Below are 11,600 nucleotides of genomic sequence, written 5' to 3'. Positions count from 1 at the left end.
GTTAGAATATACCAGAAACAAATTTATGATTCTGTTTTGCGCTCTAAATCTACGAGGTAAAGTCTATCAAAGGTCTTAGGTCTCTACAGTATAATGCCTTAATCCATCACCATAATATGGGAGGACACTTTTCCAGGGCTCAAACCCTGAAATTATCATGGTCAACTTAAAACGAAAATTTTGAGTTGAGAGCTTAGCGTCAACTTGGAAATTATGACCTCTGGTTCCGGCCTCCGCCTCGCGGTGAACGGAAGGTCGAAGGCTCGAGGCCCGCTGGTAACCTCTTTCCGATACGGCCGGTTGGTTAGCCGCGCCGCCAGCTAGTTAAATACAGCATAAAAAATGCCTTCTCGCCAGGCGCGAGGCATAAGAAATAGGAGATTGGAAGTAAAGAGTGACTCTTGTAAGCCAAAGCAAGCTTGCCCTGCCTTTCACTAGGGGTGACACCATAATAAACAAACTTTACTCACAGTGGGCAATTGAAATGTTAGAGGGGGAACCCCGAGATATTCGTTGAATTATACTTTTGAGGAAAAAATGTATCAGTTGATTGTTGGCCCACTGTATAATATCGATGCCATTCCTAAAAACACACCGGAAACACCCAAACTTGTCCAGCGGAAAAATTTGAATTTGCCGCTCAATTTTACAACAAAATAACTAGTGCTCCCTCCAACTCTGACTGACACGCAATGAATGCTCCTGGTCATGTGACCATAATAAACACTCGCCATTTTGACTTGTCAAAGGAGTGTTCGGTGTCAATTTTTGGACTGAAATAAACCATCTTTCGAACAATATCAAACATCAAATAGCAATGAAAACTGCTCAAAGGACATAGACAGACATGTCACGCTGAAATTTAGGTAAATTACACTATGCCAGGGCAGGAAATCACGACTTTACCACTGACCATGAAAACCGGATGACGTGTCCGATCCGGGCAATGCACTGCAAAATGCATGTATTGATGTACACCCATGCTAACTGCCGTGTAAACAAACCCCAGCTGGGATACACACCCCCGCCTTTGATATTAGCCGGCCTGTCTGCCACACCCACACATATGGCTAACGACGAATGTGATGTTGTGTGCCTTGTCAATATGAGTAGGAGATTCCTTGTCTCATTCTCAATGACAATGTCTCTCTGGTAGACTCACTAGAGTGGTGCGAGGTGCACGGTGGTAGGCTTAATTAATGATACTGATAGGCCTGGCCTACATCACTTTGAAACTTCAGCTAGGCTAGATTGCGATGTTGCTTTCTCTTACAAGATATATACATCATTCATACGGACTGCTTGCTTCTTTCATTTTAGGTCCATTGAACACGGAAACAAGATGTGGTGGCGTCTTTTGCTCCTGTGCATCTATGCTGCCATACTTTTTGTTTTGGCAAGAATTTTGGAAACCGTTGCTTTTTACGAGCACGGTTTTGTGGCGAGTCGTTTACTGGACCCATTCTCATTGAGTGTCAGTCGCCTCAAGCTTCTCCTAGATCAGCGTGGAATAGGTTACCATGGGATCGTGGAGAAGAAGGAATTGTCCGAGATGCTTGAGAACACAGGTTGGTGTCACAATTTTCTTCTTGGGAGATAGGATTTATTATTGAGGAGCAATTGCTCTTTTGCAATGGTACAAACTTGATTTGACACTGTCTTCATTTCTGCGTTTTCCCTCCATCTCTGTCTTCATAAATTGTTTTGGGGGTCATGGGCTTGCAGCAGGTGAGGAGTTAGTGCCTCCAGGGCACCTCAATTTTGGGTGTAAACAGAGTCCCTTTAAAAAGTGGAGTAAGTGCTACCAAACGAAGTACCCTGCATGCTAATTACTGGTAGTGTTGCAGTGGTAAATTGATCTGTGTTGAATAGAGAACGGATCACAGATGCATAGTTATATTTGTACCCAACAGCCTTTAGATAAATTATACTTTGCTATTGACGATATGTTTACATTTTGTATGATTTTCTAGGCGATGTGACAGATGGTGAACTGGACTGTGCTAAGAGTGAGGAAGAGGATGCCCTGCAAGTTAGTCACAACTTCACCAGCGGCTCTCATTTCTATGAAGAAGTCGAGGACACTAAGGACAGCATCTGGTTGGTTCATGTCATGAAAGATCGCCATTCTGCTGTGCTAAGCGAATTAGACTGGCGGAATCTGGTGAAGAAATTGGTACGCTTTGGAGTTCGGACTGGGATATTTGACTGCTCAACAGATTGGAGGTGAGTGAAGAATTTTAAGAAGACGTATTCTTATAATTCGAAACATGAGCTTTTTAAACCAAATCCAACCTGTACTGACAACCACCTAGGTATTTCAGTCAGAAAATAAAATATATCCTCTGACTAAAGGATAACTTTCTTAATGAATAGTCATATCAGTTGGTTGTAAATTTAACTTTTGGCAAATTCTGTGATCTGCACTACAGTATGCCACTGATCTCGCTGACAACTAATCTCTCCTATCTTTCTTTCAGATTATGCTCCAAGAAAGGCTGGTACAAATCTCAAGTTGTTCTTGCCTATCCTCAAGGGGTCCATGCCAAAGATAACGTCGTGCTTGGTAGCTTCAAGGGCGCACCGAACGTGGACTCCATATTTGACTGGGTCAACTTGAACATAGCATCAAGAATTCGAAATATGTACGACTTTCGAGAGATCGAGAAAGAACGAAAACAATACGAACATATCAAGGACAAACAAACACAATGGGTCTCAGTTTATTATTTTTCCCAGTTACGGAAAATTCCAATGTTTTTATCATTCCTTAGTATTAAGTTCACTGGCAGAGTCAAATTTCGCCGTGTGAACATCCACACAAAGGAAGGTAAAAATGTGTTGAAAAGGTTAGGATTTGGAAAAAGTCCTTTGTATTTCATTATGACTCCGGAAAGAAATTTTACATATGGTAAAGGTTATGGCGAGTATTACACATACAGTTCCCTGGAAATGTTCCTGAAGATGTTAAACCCTGAAGTCAATGATATGTTTATGTTGAGCCTCCTGTTGTTGAACTTTTGTTGTTGTTTTGAGTTTTTTATAAGACAAGGGGGACCAATAAGACGAATGATGAAATTGATATGGGCTCTTGGGAAATATAACTGTGCTCTTCTCATGCTTTGGTTGCCAGTTCTTGGTCTGATGAAGTTGCCCACCTCGGAACATGTCCTTTTCTATTTTATGAAATTTGTTCGACTTTTTAGTGGTTCTTCCGTAGCTGGCATGGTACGTCAAGATGTTCTCCTTGGAACGTACAATTCAGACGTACTTCTTGCCACTTTTCTTATCCTAGGTATTATTGTCGGTATTCGCGAGTATAAGCGCACAGGTGGGGTCGAAGAGGACATGGCTAGTCCTGATTGGTGGAGTGTGACGTGGGATGGGTACACCAGTTACCTTTTCCAACCCATGGCCACTCTCTCCCGACCAATGACGCCACAAGATTTAGACCTTGAGGAAGGTATGGAGCTGTTGATTGAGCGACTCGCCGTTCCCAACCTTTGGTTACAACCAATGATACAAATTGACTACATCAAACATCTACCTGTATGGCCGTACCACGGCCCAGTCACTGATAGCCCGGTGTCCTCAGATGGGGAAGGTTATGATAGTGGTACAGACACAACGGATTGTTTTCTCCCTTCTGGGTCAGGTACAAAATGTCACTTGTCGCAACTAGCATCTGTAGAAACCATCGGAACAACCTCGATTGGGGCACCCTGTTTACCTACCATTCAGGCTCCTAGTCTGCAGAGTTCATCTGAAATGACACGGCATGCCTGTGCGAATCTTATCATGGACGGTAACTACCAGTGCATGTGTGCTAAAGAACACTCCAACAAACTAGACCATTCAGAGAAATCGGAAAAAGGGAAATCGGTTGATGTGGAAGCGAATAAAGAGAAAAAAGAGAATGTGAATAAGAGTCAGACGAACATTTGTAAGCAAGACATTGAAAGTGAACAAAGATCTACTTTTCCTGCTGGAATGATCTTCAGTTCTGAGTGTGTAATCTGTCTTGATTCTTACAAGTACGGTGTATTGATCTGTGGCCTGCCATGTGGTCATTCCTTTCACCAACAGTGCATCTTGGAATGGCTTGCAAGAGATAAACACTGTTGCCCAGTGTGCCGTTGGCCAACATACAAATCTAAACGCATACCCACTCACCGTCATAATGACTGAAACGTTTTTTCGGAGGGGGGAACCAAGACCATCTTTACACTTGTGAGATATTCCTTTGAGTCGGGAACGAAAGAGGTTCTGGCATTGAGGCAAATTTTTTGTTATGTCTCTCTCAGGTTGTGGAGTCATCATTCTCAAAATCTGTAAGTCTCGCCATTAACCAGTATTCATTGTGTCTTTGTCCCTTTTTTCAGACTGTCTAAGAATAGGCTCTTGTACAAATTGAATTGTTGATCGATACACAGTAATTCATTCTAACACAAGCAATAGAACAAATGTGAATATATAAATGTTAGAAAAGACTCATCGAAGTAAGCCCGCTATATCATGACACCAAATTTATGTACTTCAATTGAATCAATTTCTTGAATTGACAAGACTTGCACGGTAATGTGACGAGCTCTGTCAACTGTTGGGGCTAGTTGCATGTGGAGAAAGAGGAGAAAAGATAAAAAGCTTTAATCTAAATAGTGATGAATGATAAGTTCTTATAAAGGGCTTCTATAATGTGCAGCAATCTCAAAAAGTTCTAGGAAGTGATTGTACTTTGTATAAGTCAATTTAAGATTGTTTTCCACTTTGGACTTGGTCCTAATTGTGATTTTTGGGTCATCTGGTCCTGTGGGCAGAATCTGATGGAATTTCATTATTGGACTAGTGGTGGTGGTGATGTTTTATCTCCCTTGCTTTACTGGTAAATGATAGTGCTAACATGTGATAGGACTAGACTTTGAGTCAGGAGTTGCACAGAGATTGTGGCCAAATAGAAAAACTTTGAGGATTGTGTCCAAAATGTTTTTGAAATTCAGAACAAATGCCAGAAACGTATAAGTTTTGGAAGATACCCAGTAGAGTTTCAAGCTGGTGGGGGATTTTTACTTACACGGCATGAAAGAGAAAGTTATTCCGCTGTCAATGAATATTGAGAAATAAAGGAATATCCCAAAAACCTGTTGTTCATTGCTCATTGAGAAATCAAACTACCTAAACATCATTTGTGGCAAGACTGAGTGGAAGTCTCTTCTTGCACGCATGATTGTCACAACCTATGTGTTGTCTTCAATATACTGCTTGAGGGTCTTGCAATCTTGGAAAAATCAAAGGATTTCATTTGGAAGAGTCAGGGTGAATACAACCTTGATCCTTGGCGTCCACCACATCGGTGCGATTATGGAGGACACGCATTTCGGAGGGATCTGTGATGTCACAACCAGTCTGAAAGACCACCTAATGCATTGCCAACATTATTTTTTGCTCTGACTGTAACAACCTGTCTGAACCAACAAAACAAACAGACTCAACCCACGAAACCCTTTACATACTGCGGAAACTTTGCTGCAGGAGGTTGGGCAAGTAGGACACCCATGTCTTGTCTCCGATTTGCGAGACGGATTCTATTTTTAGGATTTCGAGGAGACGTGTCGCAACAACAAAAAAGGCCCCACCTGTATTTATCAACCAGTTTAACATTTTAAACACTTTACGCAATAGTCATTGCTAATAAATTATATTATATATATAGGTTATTTTTCAAAATTGACAAATATACCCATAAGACACTCTTTTCAAAAAGGAATGGTTGTGTAAGTGTTTTATCGTTGCAACACTAATTGCGAAACAAGGTCACTTTACAGACCTTCGCCCAACTAAAGCCGTTTTTTGTGGATTTCCGTTAAATTTGCATCGAACATTAACTGTCAACGTCACAATGTATTGCACACGTTTGCTGAGTTTGCCGAAAACTATCCTGAAGTCTTCAACGAGTAAGATTCTGCCCCAAATGGTGAGGATGCAAACTGAAGTAAAACTAATCTACAGGGTGTCCCCAAAAAATGTGCAGGCGGTTTTGGGCTGAAATTCCTGTAGATGGCCAAGCGAGTCATCATGTACCTTTCATGGCCAATACGAACACTGTCGTGATTAGAACTGTAAGGGCAACAGCAACTGCTGGAGGGTTTTCTTGTTTATTTCAAAGGACATCATGTGATTGATCATCTCTCTGTCATCGACTCATCACTCCGCTGCAGGATGTTTCACTGTTTCAGCATTGCGACCTCACAACCGCATAACTTGCTCACCAAATGTCAAAACGATACGTGCGGTTACTACGCTGCATGCAACATAATGTCAGCTGTTTGATATTTCTGTTTACATTTCAGAGAGGTACCTGCGCCCAATGTAGCAGCAAACGATTTTTTACGCAGAGTGCAGAGTTAGCTCGTCCAGTAAGGCAGTATGGGCAGAAGACATGGCCGTTTCAAAGGCTTTTAGTTTTAGGGGTAGGTATGGTTATCGCACTGGTTGCGCTTCCTTGACATCATAGTCCTGTAGAGTGACATGAGCCACACGTGATTTTACCTCACAAAAAAGTTTAGCTCTGCATCTAAAGGTGTTTAGTTTCATCTTGAATACACAATTTTTCCAAAGACTTGAAGGGAAGAGAGAAGAGTGCAGCCTCTCCCCCTTAGTTAGCTTCCAGCATTTCGATGCCAGAATAGATGCATTAATGGAATAAGTAAAAGACTATGCAGTAGAATGAGAAAATGTTTTAAATTTAAGATAATAATTCTCTTTACAGCAAAATTCCAAGTTTTTACCCCAAGTTGTGCGTCAGACTACAACTGTTACCAATCAGGGAGCTGCTGCTACTGGCATACCCTCTCGTGCTGATAAATTGGTTGGAACATGGCTCCTAACATGTGCTGGGATGGCATTTGGGGCAGTAGTTATTGGAGGAGTTACCAGGTACATTCTACAGACTTATCAGAATCTATCACTTACATCTCTCTCTTGATAAGTTTTCTGGACCCGTCTAATTTGTCAATGGTTTTTGAAAAATGCTTATCCAACCTGTGAGAAATTTATGAAAATTCTTAGCGATAATTGAATCTAGTGAGAATGGATTTCGTTGATTGGTTTGTTGATGCCAGAGGAGTAATGGCATGGCCCTCTTCCCATCATTGCCACTGCACTCTCACCATGGCACAGCCAACTGGCGATGCTGCCTGAGGCCCGACTTGAGACAGAAGCCTGAAAGTTTGCAGGAGCTCTAACAATAGGTAGCATGTAATAGGACACTCCAATGACTGAGGCAGTAATAGGAATAGACAACTACTCTTCTCTCAACTATTCATCTGACGCTGTTGATTAGCAGGTTTGTTTTGTTTACCGTTCAGATTGACAGAGTCTGGTCTCTCGATGGTCGACTGGCATCTGATCAAGGGGATGAAGCCACCGAGGACACAGGAGGAATGGCAGAATGAATTCAACAAATACCAGCAATTCCCAGAATTTAAATAGTAAGTAAAGTTTAATTACTTGAGCACTTGGACAGCTGTTATGGTGAAACAAGGGAGCTCTTGCATGTTAAAGGTAGTCTAGTACCAGGCTAGAGCCAGGGAGGACAAAATTGTCAATAGTGGTTCGCCCATCTGACAAAACGACACAACTTATTCATGCTTGTTCAAGGATTACACTTAACTGAATATGACCAGTTTGAAAAAACTACATCAGGTTTTAAGCCAGGTTAGGCAGGTCAGCTGTAGGCCACCTGTACTCCAGCTAAGTTTCCTGTCCAAAGCTTGTGGCACAAGTGAAGGAAAATTTCCGTCTTGTTTCAGTTCTGAAACACATGCAAAAATGACTCTGACTGAGTTCAAGTTTATTTGGTACATGGAGTACTGCCATCGGATGTGGGGAAGAACGATCGGTTTGATGTTTGCTATTCCCGCAGTTTATTTCCTGAAGAAAGGTTGGATAAGTAAGGCCCTGAAGCCAAGACTTGCAATTTATGGCAGTTTGTTAGTATTTCAGGTAAGTGTTGTGATTTTTCCATCTTTTCCTACAGCTATTGCTTGCCATCTCGAGTTGTACAAGACAAGAATTGTTCCACGCCACCTTGGCAGGGCCCCCTAGGGTCTTCCGTCTTCGGTGATTTCCCTTCCCTTACCTGGGGATATGTCCTGTCAGTGTCATGACTCTTTGGCCAACCTGCTTTATGTTCTTGCCTGCCAAGGCTAACAAGTGACATCTCCCCAGGTTTTATATCAGTTTTCCTTGTCCTAGACTTGGTACCAACCAAGGCTAAGAATGCCAGTCTCCGACAAAGCATGCATGATTTAAATGTGGGCAATTTACATTGTTTTTTTTCTTCCAGGGGCTGCTTGGTTGGTACATGGTCAAAAGCGGCCTGGAAGACAAACCCGAATCAACTGATATCCCACGGGTCAGCCAGTATCGACTCGCATCGCATCTCGGCGCAGCTTTTATATTCTATACCCTTCTGCTCTACCAAGGGCTGCAACTTGTCCTTAAGCCACAACCAGTAAGTAATCATGATGCTGTGAAACCTTCTTCTCTAAGCCTAGATTGATGTACGTGTAGTATCCAATAATCACAGATGTCGCTACGTGTCTCAGTTTTGCAGATATTGTAGGGTCTCTCTACCAATGCCCTAATGAAGTAATGAAATATTGGAGATCAATTTTTTAAGAATTTCTTTTGTCATTACTAATAAAGATTGTAATTGAGAGCGTTCTGTCCTTCAGATTAAAGAGTTTGCCAAGTTGGGACGCATACGTGGATTTGCCCATGGGCTCACAGCTCTCATTTTTGTAACTGCCATGTCAGGTTAGTAGATATGTGGTCATAATACAGATTTTGTTGTTTGTGACCAGGTAACCCTTTCGCTGCGGATGACATGTATAAGATAATTATATCACACTTCCCAATTCAAGCAGGTGATGACATTAGTTTGAACCAAATACTATAGATGACGGCACTTTTGAATATCGTTTGCCCATTCAAATAAAAGTGTGCTCTGTTAAATAATGTCCACTATTCAGTAGAATTTTCCAAACAAAGACGTGATTTTTGTTTCTCTTCTTTACAGGTGCCTTTGTTGCTGGCTTGGATGCTGGATTGGTCTACAACTCTTGGCCCAAGATGGGAGATAATTGGATCCCAGAAGACTTATGGGTGTTCTCCCCAAAGTGGAAAAATATTTTCGAGAATACCACAATGGTCCAATTCAATCACAGAAATCTAGTAAGTACAGTGGAGCCTCCTTAAGCCGCAAGAGGACACTTGTGTTGGAAGGACACCCAAAAAGCACTGGTTTTAATACCAAATGATGCATTACTGTTCATTTCGACATCTGTTATTAAGACACCTCTCTCTCAAGGGCAACATCTGTTTATGTCCCAAAGGGTGCCCTGAATAGAGAGGTTCTACTGTAGTGTATAAGAGTTGGTGTGTGGAATGAAATGTGTGAAGATGTATGTTGGGATACGATAATTTGTTCTATATAGTCTAAGAATCCTTTTCTTATCTTTTTCTAGGGCGAAACAACGGTGTGTGCGATAGCTGGATTCTGGTGGATGTGTCGAAAGGCACCATTGCCTCCCCGGGCGAGGATGGCAGTCAATGCCTTAATGGGAATGGCTCTAATACAGGTATACTTCTCTTTTTTTCTTTCACTGAAAGTAGCTCCTTTTCTGTCATGTAAGTGGTGGAATTTCATCTGTAGAGTTGTGATTTATTTGGCCCCATTACCGTAGTTAAGCAACGCTGATAGCTTTTTATCTGTGGATTGGTGACTCAAAAACAAAAGTTTGTCCCAAGTTAGACCAAGACAAGAAAGTAGAGTTCTCCATTCCAAGTTGTTGACCATACCTCAACCTGTCTCATTTCAGGTGTCACTTGGCATCACCACACTCTTGACATACGTGCCCACACCATTGGCAGCCACTCACCAGTCGGGATCACTGATTCTTCTCAGCATCAGTATCTGGCTCATGAAGGAACTCAAACGAATCCCAAAGTAATGGAATATATTCTGATGAGGACAATATGTTGTTCTCTCCATACGGTGACCAATTCAATGAACTCATGAAGCTCATTGCCATTGTATTTAGAGTGCCAGGCTTCTGACAAAGAGGTAGTCGGTTCAAAACCCTCCCGAGGCGAGTCACCTCGTTGTTTCAACGTTCCAGTTTGAAGGGTGATGTTCTTAGTAACTGCTCTGAATCAACAGCCTCTGGAGCACTAAGGGATGCCATAGTGCTCCAAACAGGGTTGACTTGGAAAAGGGCTGTATAAATGCAAACTTAAACTTCAAACTTTACATGTTATAGGGTTTTTCCATGCCCTAACCTAATGCCTACAAACATTTGGTTATTTCTTAACAGTATATTTTAAGAAATTTCACAATATGAAGTAATTCCTAGAAAACATTCCCAAAATAGAAATGTTTTGGTGCAGGGGTTCAACTTCTGGTTGTGTCTGCTTCTTGCCTAGAATGGCACTCAATCATGTTAAGATCTCCCGCCTAGGGACTGTCATTGCCAAGATTATGCTTTTCTCTGAGAATATATTTATAAGAGTTTATTGGTGATACATATGCAGATTTGTTTTGAATAAAAATGCTTTGCTTAGCAGACAAAAGATACGGTCTTGAATTTCTAACTGCCCATTAAAAGGAAGCCGCTTCTTGGCCTGCCCAGACATGAGGAAACCTCCAAAATGAGGACAAAGTAAAGGTGATTCTTTTATTGTCTCTCAACCATTTTAAGGTTGTGTCTCTCGGACATTGAAGGTGGGGAAATAAAAACAATTGATGTGACCTTCGTTTTCGTCACAGCTCGATCAAGAGATGATTGTGACACTGTCTCCACAAAAGATTGCTAAAAGTTACATCTAGTTGTAAAAGGTAATATTACGCAGACATCCCAAAAATCACTCGCAGGGGCATATGCCGAAAGCCCCCCCCCCCCTCCTCCATAATAGCAGATGTCAGTATTCGTTAATCACCCAGAATCGTCAGTAATACCGTCCACATAATTTGAGTTTCGATAATGTTCAACTTTGACCGCTGACCTCTAACCAACCCACCTTATCCAAAAATACATAAAATGATGTAAAATTGTTACAGAACTAATTCAGCTATCCAAACAATTGGAAGTTCCTGTTTTTTATCAGCATTTGTCTTCTTATAGAATTGATGTGACGCAACAGCGAGGTAAATCTGGGGCCATGCCAGGTCTGCACCAACGGCGCTTAAAGGCCAACAACCTGCGGCTTCAAATCGGAATCTGAGTGACACAATTCGGTTCATCAGCAAAGTTATCTATCCCTTCACTCACGAGGCCGAGGTATTAATATGTATGTTAGGTGACAAAGCTATTATTTGTGGGTTTTTTGCGAGCGGGTATCGCCTAAAGACTTGAAATGGGACGGCGCTTGAACTCGACAAGGTCATGATAAAAATAATTCTACAGGCAACACGCCCACCCCCGTGCTACTACTATTTGCGGGTCGGGTCACCCTCTCCTAAGTTCAACCTCATTTGGACACTCCCTCCTTTGTGATAACGAAGGTGTTAGCTTTCAAAGATGCGGGGAGAGGTGAAGAAG

The 11,600-nt window shown here is 41.8% G+C and overlaps 2 protein-coding genes across 2 annotated transcripts; both read left to right on the top strand.

The window, feature by feature from the left end:
- Positions 1-734: 734 nt before the first annotated feature.
- Positions 735-5,131, top strand: LOC135489268 (E3 ubiquitin-protein ligase RNF103-like). Its single transcript, XM_064774542.1, has 4 exons — positions 735-866; positions 1,321-1,568; positions 1,974-2,226; positions 2,481-5,131. The coding sequence occupies exons 2-4, from the start codon at positions 1,343-1,345 to the stop codon at positions 4,186-4,188; spliced, it is 2,187 nt and encodes a 728-aa protein (XP_064630612.1). The 5' UTR covers positions 735-866; positions 1,321-1,342; the 3' UTR covers positions 4,189-5,131.
- A 667-nt stretch (positions 5,132-5,798) lies between these two features.
- Positions 5,799-10,648, top strand: LOC135489068 (heme A synthase COX15-like). The gene is made up of 10 exons (XM_064774190.1): positions 5,799-5,971; positions 6,348-6,467; positions 6,767-6,933; positions 7,365-7,487; positions 7,809-8,001; positions 8,345-8,512; positions 8,736-8,817; positions 9,080-9,234; positions 9,528-9,641; positions 9,882-10,648. The coding sequence occupies exons 1-10, from the start codon at positions 5,897-5,899 to the stop codon at positions 10,011-10,013; spliced, it is 1,329 nt and encodes a 442-aa protein (XP_064630260.1). The 5' UTR covers positions 5,799-5,896; the 3' UTR covers positions 10,014-10,648.
- Positions 10,649-11,600: the final 952 nt, after the last annotated feature.

Source organism: Lineus longissimus, chromosome 6 (genome assembly GCF_910592395.1).
Source record: "Lineus longissimus chromosome 6, tnLinLong1.2, whole genome shotgun sequence".
Classification (NCBI taxonomy): domain Eukaryota; kingdom Metazoa; phylum Nemertea; class Pilidiophora; order Heteronemertea; family Lineidae; genus Lineus; species Lineus longissimus.
This window is presented reverse-complemented; position numbering and strand designations above follow the sequence as displayed.